This window comes from Gopherus evgoodei, chromosome 1 (assembly GCF_007399415.2).
Source record: "Gopherus evgoodei ecotype Sinaloan lineage chromosome 1, rGopEvg1_v1.p, whole genome shotgun sequence".
Classification (NCBI taxonomy): domain Eukaryota; kingdom Metazoa; phylum Chordata; order Testudines; family Testudinidae; genus Gopherus; species Gopherus evgoodei.
Window position 1 is genome coordinate 11,945,564 of NC_044322.1, and position 12,366 is coordinate 11,957,929.

The 12,366-nt window shown below is 44.1% G+C and overlaps 1 protein-coding gene across 1 annotated transcript in view; it reads right to left on the reverse strand.

The window, feature by feature from the left end:
• Positions 1 to 12,366, reverse strand: part of NARS2 (asparaginyl-tRNA synthetase 2, mitochondrial) — a 78,292-nt gene that overhangs the window by 19,441 nt on the left and 46,485 nt on the right. The window contains exons 7-9 of the mRNA XM_030558292.1: positions 10,872 to 11,004; positions 727 to 825; positions 538 to 575 (exon numbers count right to left, since the gene is read on the reverse strand). Of these exons, the coding sequence (XP_030414152.1) occupies positions 538 to 575; positions 727 to 825; positions 10,872 to 11,004 (270 nt within the window). The remainder of the gene's footprint in view (positions 1 to 537; positions 576 to 726; positions 826 to 10,871; positions 11,005 to 12,366) is intronic.

Below are 12,366 nucleotides of genomic sequence, written 5' to 3' on the forward strand. Positions count from 1 at the left end.
ATGAATGGACAGCCACCAGAAGTCAAGCGCTCAGATGAGAGTGGAGCAAAAAGAAGATGCTTGGAGGCCCAGAATGGGGACTGAAGTCCTCTCTTATCTAAAAGCAGTCCAGGGCTATAGAGCTAATACAGGACAGCAGGGATTTTGAGGAAAGAGGAGCATATCACAGTTTAAAGGGGCATGGCTAAAGCCTGTGAATAATAATTTATTTTGCAGTAGTGCCCAGAGAGTGGGTAGGCATGGCACAGACAAATACCGTCAGGAAGACGGTCCCTGTGCCAAAGCATCTGGGAAGACAAAAACAAAGGGAAGGAGAAACAGATGCAACACACATGCAAAGTGGTTAGGGAGACGGTAACCATTCCCGGGGCAAAGAGCACAGCTTAACTCCAGGTAGGGAACTGCAATTAGTGCCTTTAAAAGACATTGTGCAGAATTAATAATCAGTGGCATGACAAGGGGATGGGGGAAAATAACTATCAAGGAGCTCAACCAACAGCAGCATGTCATATGCCAGCAATCAAAAATAGTACTCACGTTACGAATTTGTTCTTCAGCATCTGTTCTAACCTGCCCTTGGTTAAAACAAAAGACAAAAAAAAATAAAAATGTAAACCTACTCTTAATGGGTAACACAAGAGAGCTCTGTTAGATTCAGGCCTACACACTGCCAAGAGAGTTTGCAAGATATAGGCGGGTTGCAGTTTGTTCTCTCATGTTTATTACCTTTTGGGCAGGAGATATGTATTTATGAAAAAGCTCAACATCTTGAGGACATTTAGAGAGCACGATGCTTGTCACCGTCTTGAAAAGATCCTCCATAACCTAACAGGGAAAACACAGAACAGCACGAAAATTGAGACCACCTACATATCCTAGGCTACACATAAAACGAGTTACATGCAGGTCAAGAGTGTCTTTGTCCCCCTCTAGTGGCTGGGCTACATAAGAGCTATCAGCTTGTTCCTGCTAAAGAGCTTAAATCTTTTAGCTCAAGTGGCCAAGGCATGGGCTTTGAGAGCCACTCCCTGCTGATGACCTGATATTCTTAAGTATTTGCAATGAAAAATACATATTTAAAACATTCAAACAGCAACCCAGGTCAGCAGCAAAGAAAAGTTGTTACCTCCTGTATTTGTTGGTCTCGGGCTAGTTCATATGGGGTGTTTGCCCTTTAATGAACAGTTCTTTTTCTGCTTTGTTATGATGATTTGTAATAAGGTAGCATTCAGAGGACCCATCCAACATCAGGACCCCACTGTGCAAGGCACTGTACAATCATATAGTAAGAGACAGTTTCTGCCCTGAAGAGCTTACAAGCCAAACAGACAGAAGGTAGGAGAAAAGAAACATTATTCCAATTTTACAGACAAGGAGGAGAGGCACAGAGAGACTAAGAGACATAGCCACAAAGGTATTTCAATAAGAGCTAGGTGCCTAAATACATTTCAGGAACTAGGCTGAAGAGACTTGCCCAGCACGACACAGGCACTGGTCCACACTACGAGTTTAGGTTGAATTTAGCAGCGTTAGATCAATTTAACCCTCCACTCAACCACATGACGAAGCCATTTCTGTCGACTTAAAGGGCTTTTAAAATCGATTTCTGTACTCCTCCCCGACAAGAGGATTATTGCGGAAATTGACCCTGCTGGGTCGAATTTGGGGTACTGTGGGCGCAATTCGACAGTATTGGCCTCCGGAAGCTATCCCAGAGTGCTCCATTGTGACCACTCTGGACAGCACTCTCAACTCAGATGCACTGGCCAGGTAGACAGGAAAAGCCCTGTGAACTTTTGAATTTCATTTTCTGTTTGGCCAGCATGGTGACCATGGACCATCAGCACAGGTGACCATGGAGTCCCAGAATCGCAAAAAAGCTTCAGCATGGACCAAATGGGAGGTACTGCATCTGATCGCTGTATGGGGAGACGAATCTGTGCTATCTGAACTCCGTTCCAAAAGACGAAATGCCAGAATATTTGAAAAAAAATCTCCAAGGACATGAAGGACAGAAGTTATAACAGGGACCTGCAGCAGTGCCGCGTGAAACTTAAGAAGCTCAGGGAAGCCTACCAAAGAACCAGAGAGGCAAACGGCCGCTCTGGATCAGAAGCCCAGACATGCCACTTCTATGATGAGCTGCATGCCATTCTAGGGGGTGCTCCTACAACTACCCCACCCCTATGCTTCCCTCCTCCTCCCTGGCTACCTGGGCAATTATCCCCACATTTGTGTGACAAATTCACAAAGAATGCATGAATTTGAAACAACAATTACTTTATTGCCTCTGCAAATGGAGATCAAAGGGGGGAGGGGAGGGCGGTTAGCTTATAGGAAAGTAGAGTGAACCAAGGGGGCGGGTTTTCATAAAGGAGAAACAAACAAAACTTTCACACCGTAGCCTGGCCAGTCATGAAACTGCTTTTCAAAGCTTCTCTGATGCACAGCGCTCCCTATTGTGCTCTTATAACAACCCTGGTGTCTGGCTGCACGTAATCAGCGGCCAGGTGATTTGCCTCAACCTCCCACCCTACTGTAAACATCTCCCCCTTACTCTCACAGATATTGTGGAGCACACAGCAAGCAGTAAGAACGACGGTAATATTGGTTTTGCTGAGGTCTAACCGAGTCAGTAAACTGCGCCAGCGAGCTTTAAAACATCCAAAGGCACATTCTACCACCATGCTGCACTTGCTCAGCCTATAGCTGAACTGTTCCTTACTACTGTCCAGGCTTCATGAGCCATGGAGCAAGGGGTAGGCTGGGGTAGGCACGGTGCTGCCAACTGGAAGAGCAGCCTGAGGCAGAAGCCTCCAGCTGGCATGATACTCCAGGCAGGAATGAATCTCCATTGGACAAAACTCAAAGAAGAGAGTGACCCGGAGTCACTCCCATTTTTGTCCAGGCACCCCCGACAGACCTCATCAAGGCCAGCCAGGAGCACCCATGTCTGCCCAGGCACCCCAGCCAACCTAACCGAGGTCGGCCAGGAGCACCCACGGGACGATGACGAGGCAAGGCAAGGCAAGGGGATGCCGCTGTGTAGTACTGCAGTACCACATCTGCCAGCAGCACCCAGGAGACATATGGTGAGAGTGAGCTGAGCAGGCTCCATGCTTGCTGTGGTATGGCATCTGCACTGGTAACCCAGGAAAAAGGTGAGAAACGATTTTTTGCCCAATCAGGCACTGGGGGCTCAACCCAGAATTCCAATGGGTGGCGGAGACTGTGGGAACTGTGGGATAGCTACCACAGTGCAATGCTCCGAAAGTCGACAATAGCCTCAGTACTGTGGATGCACACCGCCGACTTAATGCACTTAGCAGGGACGCATACAATGGACTGTATCAAATTGATTTCTAAAAAATCGACTTATATTAAATTGACCTAATTTTGTAGCGTAGACATGCCTAGGGAGTCTGTGGTAGAGTGGGCAACTGAACTCAAAGCTCCTGAGTCCCAGCCCAGTGCACCAATCACAAGCATATCCTTCCTTTGGGGTTTTGTTCTTCTGTGATACATGCAGAGGAGAATGTGATACCGATGGAGTGTGAACATTTGCTACGCCTCCTGCTTTATCTTTCTAATTCACAGCAGCAGCCAAACTCTGCAGGCCTGTGTCAGGGATGGAATGGTGCAGTCAGGCTGCAGCTCAGCTGAAGCTGGGACTAAAGCTTTGCACCTCCCAATAAAAGGGAGGTTTTAACACATTCTGAGGCATTCTCTCAGATCACAAGTGGTGATTGTGCCCTCAGAAGCAGAGTCCAGATGTGGCCTGAATCTATTATTTACTCCAGATTACTAGTAGCCATTGGCTAGCCCAGCAGTGACTAACTGAACATTTGAGGTGCAGCAATTCCCAGTCAGTAGAACCTGAGGAAGCATGGGCTTGTGGGATGTATACAGGCTTGCAGCAGAGCCGAGGTGTGTGTGGTATACACAGGTTTCAGGGAGGATGAACACATAGCTCCAAAAACCTCTTCTAGGGCCTCTCCACACTGGGGAAATTCCCTTCCAAAATCCTAATGGGATTTAAAACCAGTTCAGCTAAAGCAGGTTTAAACGGGGATTGGAATCACAGTATAGACCAGCTTTTAGGCACTCTGTCCAAGTTCTCCAGCTAGTCTCAACTGGAGAAGGTATTCTTCACCTCCTGTCACGAACTGAAGAAGTGTTGCTGTGCATTATGAAATAGTTGTTGCAAGAGGTGAGTGTATTTGTCTCAGTGGGTAAATGGATTCCTACAGGGCTAAACACTACTCTCCGTTACATCTGTACAACTCCATGGAAGGTAACGGGGATGCCTGGATATAAACAACAGAACTTGTCCTCCAGTTTATAAAGTGTCTGCAAATCCAAATGGCTGAAAGGCCCTACCACATGTAAATGAAGACCGTTACCATTACACCTACACTGGATACATTAAAGCCAACGTTCCTGCAGTTGAACTGATTGAGCAGCAAGGGACCCAGCAGTTGACTTTGTAGCCTCTTTAAACTAGCTAGAAAAAGGCTTATGCAAATGAAATTAGAAACATTCATTGATAATTACAACAGCCCAGTTTCAAACAGGCAGCGAGGAAGGGATTCTACATTAAGCTTCCTCTTTCTAGGAAATGAAAGTACCATCTGGTACTTGAAACCAAAACTTTATTTTGTTTAAGTGGGACTATTTTTTGTTTTTGCTTTGTGCTAAAGTAAAAATTAGGTTCCCACAGCAACCAACATACGCAGCTTTCTTCTTGTAGGAAAAAAAAAAGTGGGTGGTCTGGGAAAAAACAAGCTGAGAAATATTTCCAGCTTGAGACTGAGGTTTTATTTTGGCAAAACCAAAACCATGTGGTTCACCCATTTTCTCTTCCCGACTGCAGTTACTCTTATTTATATATGCACTTCCAAGGTACTTTATAAGGCAAAATCAAGATGAAAGATCTCTTCCCCAAAGAGGCATGTCTTCACTGCAAAGTGAAGGTGTGATTATACCACAGGTAGGGCTACCTGTGCTAGCTTTAATCCAGTTAGCACAGGTAACAATAGGAGTCAAGAAGTGGTAGCATGAGCTAGCAACCCAAGCCACAAGCCTGTCAGTGACCTTGAGAGCATACACAGGCTGCTAGCCCGTAGTGAAGCCCGCACCACCATGTACACACTACTGCTGTTACCCTGCTACCTAGATTCAAGCCAGCATGCCTATCCATGCTGCAATAAAACCTTCCTTTGCAGTGAAGATGTACCAACAAGGTTACAATTTTAACTGGACAAGATGGAGGGATGGGAAATAGGATATCACAAAAGCAAGTAGAGGAGTATAGCCAATGCCTTGTTAATTTCATTTCTGTTAGTAGTTTGGTGATGGGATGGAGTGGAGGGGCCAGGTTTATAGGCCTCCTGGAAGAAGTGTGACCTGCAAAGGAAATTTTTTTTTGTCTGTTCTCTTTAGGACAGGGATCAGCGAGGTGGTGGTGGTGGAGTAATTTTCCCATCCTCCACCCTCAATTTTTTTCCTGCTTTTTTCTTTTTAAACGTTAAAAGTCTCAGCAGGCCTTTCCTGATTTTGCTGGAGCACTTCTTGAAGGTCTCCAGTTAGGATTCTGAGCTCAGACCTTAACTTTGTGGTACTCTGCTTGTGACTTCCTATATCCCCAATCTAAGAATACACCTGAAGTGAAAACAGCAGATATTTCAACAAAGCAGCACTGCATTTGCAACAAAATTGGAGGTTTGAGACAACAGGGCTCCTGTGCAATGGAGGAGAATGTGTCAGCATCTCTGCTGTCAGCATAAGGCACAGTCACTGATACGCTCCCGAATGGGACTATTTGTCTACACATTCACCCTGAATCGTGCCCAATGACAATGATGTAGTCTTTGGTTGATTGCAGGCTGCTACATGTTCAAGCAATGTCATGCACTTGTCATGATTCACCCGAGTTTTCATGCACTGATATTCCTCTCCTCTTCATGCTTGCTCTCACAAAATGGTCAGACTCATGTCAGACACTCGCTCACCACTGCTGTATGCATAGCTGTTGCGTAAGGAGCTAAATTTCTAGAGAGCAAGGGCTGTGCTCATGGTGTGTCACAACAGAGCAGTCAGCGGTGTCAACCGGCTGTCTACATTGGTCTGTTGCAAGTGAATGATGTAACTGAACACTGTCGTAGGCAAATATCACCCTGGAAACCAACTCTGGGATCCCAGTTGAGCGCTCTCACAATTTTTGTACAGGAAATGTTTGCCTCAAGAAACAATTGCTCCAAAGGACCAACAGAAATAATTTGTCAGTGAAACAGCTGCAAAGAGAATATTTCTCATTGTGTTGACAAAGATGTATTTCCTAATGACAAACACAAAACTTACATTAAAAGCACATTATTAAGGTTGCAAAGCCAAGCAATCAAGTTAGGAAGTGCCCAAATTGAAGTTGCCCATGCAACTTTAACTCAGCCCCCTTGTGCATATGCATAATGATCTTTAATTACATCATTACATACTATTTTTTTCCACAAGACCTCTGCCTCATTAAGTGCACAGGATGAACAGTGCTCACTTAATGAGGAGCTATTTAATAGTTTGTTTTCTCCTAGGCCGCAGCCTTATTTACTACATACTATTCAAACCCTGCCCTGAAGACAGAATTATTAATTTCCTCCAGGGCTTATTTATGATGCTCACCATTATGTTATCTGAGTAGTTCACAAACATTAATTATTACTACACCCCTTGTGAGGAGAGGCATATTACCACCCCCATTTTACAGATGGGGAACTGAGGCACATAGAACTTAAGATCAAAAGTATCCACTAATTCTGGATGTCCAATTTGAGATACCCAGGTTATGATTTTTCAGTGTACTTAGCATAACATATCACTTTATTTGTTCAAAGCACAGCTCCCATTGACTTCAATTGCAGCTGTGAGTGCTCTGCACTTCTAAACATCAGACCCCAGGTGTCTCAAGCTAGGCCCCCAGAAAAAGAAGAACACAGAATTAGGGACCACCTGTGAAAAGTGTGATTGAAGTGGTTTGTCTGGCATCTCACGGAAACTCTGTTGCAGAGGCAGGAATTGAATCTAATTCTTCAGGGCAGAACTCAGTTGCCTTAACTACAAGACTGTCCTTTCTCTTCCTGCAATGCCCTGTCTCATTCATTATGCACCTTCCAACTTCTGTAACAAATGAGGCAAACAACAGCCTCCCTACTATATAGCACTGATTCACTCCCAAAGCACCAGCCACCACATGCACTGAATGAGGCAGGGGTCCTGTGGGAAAATATTATGTGACCATGTAATTAAAGACTATCATAATGCCTATGCACAAGTGGGTTAAATTAAGGTTGCACAGGCAACCTTAATTCTGGCATTTCCTAATTAATGAGTGTTTGACTTTGCAACCCTAATAATGTTCTTTTTATGTCGTTTTTGTGTGTGCAATTGAGTTGGATTTTATAAAAACAAACTGAAATATTCCATCATGTGGTATCATATTAACAACCATATGCATCATCAGCAGGTTTGGAACCTTTATATGCACTGCATAGACCTCTGCCACTTGAGTTAATGGAGTAACTGACAGCAGTAGTAGGTTGTAATCTCCTATGTGGACCAGCATTAGCAAAGGATGGGATGCTTTACCAGTGATGCTTTGCACCAGCAGGGGAACTGAGGACTCATGGACCTTGAGCTCCATGCCAGGTGCTGGTGGGCAGTGTGCTCTCACAAGCACAGACTCTTTTGCTAAAAGTCTCATGTAATCATATGACTCCCGCAGCTGGGGCTTTAAGAAAAGACACTGCGTACCACAAGACGGGGGATAAAAATCACAAGAGTTGGTAACATTGTGGAATGGCTCTGGGGACTGTCTAATGCAACACAGTACCTTTTATTTTAGGATGACAGTAAAAAAAAACAATCACATCCTGGGTGATACTGAATGAAAAGTGGTATGAGCTATCGGTGGTCTATGCGAAATAAATTTTGCCATTTCAGTCTGTTTCCTAGCGGGCAGGCGTCTACAGCCCCAAAGCCACCACTCCTGTGCTGGAAATAACTAGCCCTTGTTGCTTGTATTAAAGAGGTCAAGGACAGAATGGGCAAAGATCTCGAACTTTTCTTACACACAAACACACACACACACACGCACACGCATACACACAGCCCATCTGGGTAAGAGGTCAGCCTCAATGGCAGCAGGGCAGTGCCAGGACTTAGGCCAACTTTTCACATGTGGGAGCCTGAAGTAAGGCTTGTGTATTCATGCTTATGCCCCTAAACAAATGGCTTGATTTTCAATAGAACTCAGCATCCAAAACTCCCCACTGGTGTTAAGGGAAGGTTCAGGTAGTCCACACTTCAGAAAAATCAGACTGTTTGTATTTTGGTACCAAGACATGGATTTAGAAACCTAACCTGAAACACCCACACATGCAAATTTGGCCATCAGTCGCCAGGGCTTTCAACTGGGCATCTTTTGTAAAGCACTAAACTCAGTGACAACAAACTTTCAACAGAAAAGCTGCACGGTGTACTGAGCCATGTAAGGGTGTTGAATTTAGATCAGTTTCTCTAAAGACTTATGGAGAAACAGAAACTTAACTGAGGTCTTAGTGCAGCTGTCAGATATTTTTTAATGGCTTGTCCAGTGATTTCAAGAAACAGGAACACTACTTCTTTAAATAAGACCATTACAAGAATAAGTATTTTGCAATCCAGAATGTGACTTGTAGAATAAACCACTGTGATAGGAAGAATTATTTCTCTCACAGTTGATGATGGTGGTCAGAGATTGAGGGGGAAGGGGAGAACCCAGAGAAATTAGGATTTTGCAAGACATTTAACAACAAAAATTCTCAAAGTCAAAGGGGCAAAGTTCTTTTCTTCCCCCTAAACAGAGCAAAACCCATAAACCTTTCAGAACTCTGAACTAGTTTTGAATTGCAGAACCTGAGAAATTCTGAAAGATTCTATAAAAAGACCAGGAGTACTTGCGGCACCTTAGAGACTAGCAAATTTATTTGAGCATAAGCTTTCGTGACGCATGCAGTGGAAAATACAGTAAGAAGATACACACACACACACACACACACACACCATGAAACAATGGGTGTTACCATACACACTCTAATGACAGTGAGAGTTAAGGTGAGCTATTACCAGCAGGAGAAAAAAAAACAACTTTTTCTAGTGGTAATCAAAATGGTTCATTTGCAGCAGTTCACAAGAAGGTGTGAGGAACACGGGGCGGGGGGGGGGGGAAGGAATAAACATTGGGAAATACTTTTACTTTGTGTAATGACCCAACCACTCCCAGTCTTTATTCAAGCCTAATTTAATGGTGTCCCTTTTGCAAATTAATTCCAATATAGCAGTTCCAATTCAGGAAGTACAACCTATCCTGAAGGACGATCCATCACTCTCACAGATCTTGGAAGACAGGCCAGTCCTTGCTTACAGACAGCCCCCCAACTTGAAGCACATACTCACCAGCAACCACAGACCACACAACAAAAACACTAACCCAGGAATCTATCCTTGCAACAAAGCCCGTTGCCAACTCTGTCCACATATCTATTCAGGGGACACCATCATAGGATCTAATCACATCAGCTACACTATCAGAGGCTCGTTCACTTGCATATCTACCAATGTGATATATGCCATCATGTGCCAGCAATGTCCCTCCGCCATGTACATTGGCCAAACCAGATAGTCTCTAGTAAAAGAATAAATGGATACAAATCAGGTGCCAAGAATAGTAACATATAAAACCAGACAGAGAACACTTCAATCTCCCTGGTCACTTGATTACAGACCTAAAAGTCACAATATTACAATAAAAAACTTCAAAAACAGACTCCAACAAGACACTGCTGAATTGGAATTAATTTGCAACATGGATGCCATTAAATTAGGCTTGAATAACGACTGGGAGTGGATGGGTCATTACACAAAGTAAAAGTATTTCCCGATGTTTATTCCCCCCCTAAGTGTTCCTCAACTGCTGCAGATGGACCATTTTGATTATCACTACAAAAAGGTTCTCTCTCCTCTGCTGGTAATAGCTCACCTTAACTGATCATTCTTGTTAGAGTTTGTATGGTAACATCCATTGTTTCATTTTCTCTATGCTCTGTGTGTATATATATATATATATGTATCTTCCTACTGTATTTTCCACTGCATGCGTCCGATGAAGTGGGCTGTAGCCCACAAAAGCTTATGCTCAAATAAATTTGTTAGTTTCTAAAGTGCCACAAGTACTCCTGTTCTTTTTTGGATACAGACTAACATGGCTGCTACTCTGAAACCTGAAAGATTCTAATTCTCTGTTTCCTCTGGACTGACTCTTCCCCACAAGCCCCAGGAGGTGGGGCCCTCAGGACAGCTAGGACAGCGACGTGTAAACTGTGCTTTCTGAGAGCCAGAGGGTGGCATCTGTTTGTGCAAAATGGCTCTTATCTCAGCTTTAGTACACAGGTAAGACCAGCAGTGATTACATGTTTCAGCCTTCTGCTAAAATCAAGGTGGAATATTACATGCTGGGAACAGTAATCTTTGCAGATTGTTCCTTTGTATTAAAAATGAGCGCAGTCCTGAAGCATGTCGTAGAAATCTCTCTTTATCCAATGGCTCACACAAAGCACACTGGATCAGCCCTTTTCTCAAATCCTTCCTCATTTCCCTTCAATGGCCATTCCTCTGCCCAAAGAGAATTTAAATGCTTAGCTGCCTTCAACACAACTCCTGATTTATCTAGAAAGATTACAGTAGGTGATAGGAGGTTCAATTCCACTGCCCCCGAGGCTGAACACAGCGAATGGAGGAGACGGCTCCAATACCTTGAAAATCACACAGAAACTGGTACCCACCTGAATGATGTCCTGGAGGCTTTCAGTAAAAGACATCTCTGCTTCTACCATGTAGAACTCTGCCAGGTGCCGGCGACTTTGAGAGTTTTCGGCTCGAAAGGTTGGGCCGAAGGTGAACACCTGTGTAAATGCACTGCAATGCAAAAAGAAACAAGATGCAGTTTAGAGACAAGGTTAAGAGGATTCTGGACTGGGAGCAGAGATGGGTAGTCTCTATCCAAGTTACATCTACAATCCCATTTTCCTCCCACAATCCCAGAGCAACTGGGACTTTTCTGTTAAACTGATCAGCAGTGAAACAGTTATCAGCACTGTCATTTAAAATTGCCATCATTATGCTTCAGAGTTAACACACTGAGATAAGTGAGGCAGTTCCCACCTCTTTGCTACTGAGTCAGCCTCATTTAGATAACATATGACATTTGGATGGGTTTTGCCATCCACATTAGTGATAGACACGTTCTTCTTAGTAAATGAGAGCTAACACTGCAGAAACAGACCAGGGTCTCAGAGACATGCTGGCACATCACAATGCTCAGGACAGACAAAGCTCCAGCTGTCAGACACTATTGTTCCACCACATTATTCACACCTGCTCTTCAGCAGGTTTAACTGACATGGTAGTGGTAAAAATGCCTCAAGCTACTGCAGTCTGGTATACCCGAGGGCTCCCATCACTGATGCAGCTGAACAGATGCTAGTGGCGACAGGAAATATTTTGTAGTATAGCTGTAACCTTCTCTTACACATTGTGGCTCTCTACCCCCCTCTAATGGCTGGTCCACAGAGGTTTATAGATCTGCGACAGCCTTTGAGATAAATAGACCTGGATCTTTCATTTCAGGCAGTAGAGACTCCTCCTTTTAGATCCATAGGTTCCACGCTCAATCCCCACTTCCAGAGACCCATCTGAGGCATCATGTAACTTAGATGTGCTCAAAACTTGTCTCCTAATTGTTTGACACTTGCCCAACAGCCTTCCATGGAATCTATTTAATCTATTCTCTCTTATGCCACACTCATTAGCATGGAAACCGAGGGCCTTCCAGATCACCATCTTTCTCCATAAAAATCTTCCTACCGAAATTCAACCCCTTTCAGTTTAACTTATTTTTATTTTGGCAAGGTTACATTCAAAGCAGCAAGTTTTCCATTGTGATCTGAAGACTGCCAGATTCATGGAAGTTATAATTCAGGAAAGAGTGTCCTGTGGCACCTAATAGACTAGCCGACGTTTTGGAGCATGAGTTTTCGTGGGTGAATACCCACTTCGTCGGATGCATGTATCCGACGAAGTGGGTATTCACCCACGAAAGCCCATGCTCCAAAACGTCGGCTAGTCTATAAGGTGCCAAAGGACTCTTTGCTGCTTTTACAGATCCAGACTAACATGGCTACCCCTCTGATAATTCAGGAGAGAGCTTCACAGCAATAGCCCAGCGGCTTAAACAGCCTTGTCACCTCTACCCCCACACTTCAGTAGAAAATAGCTCTG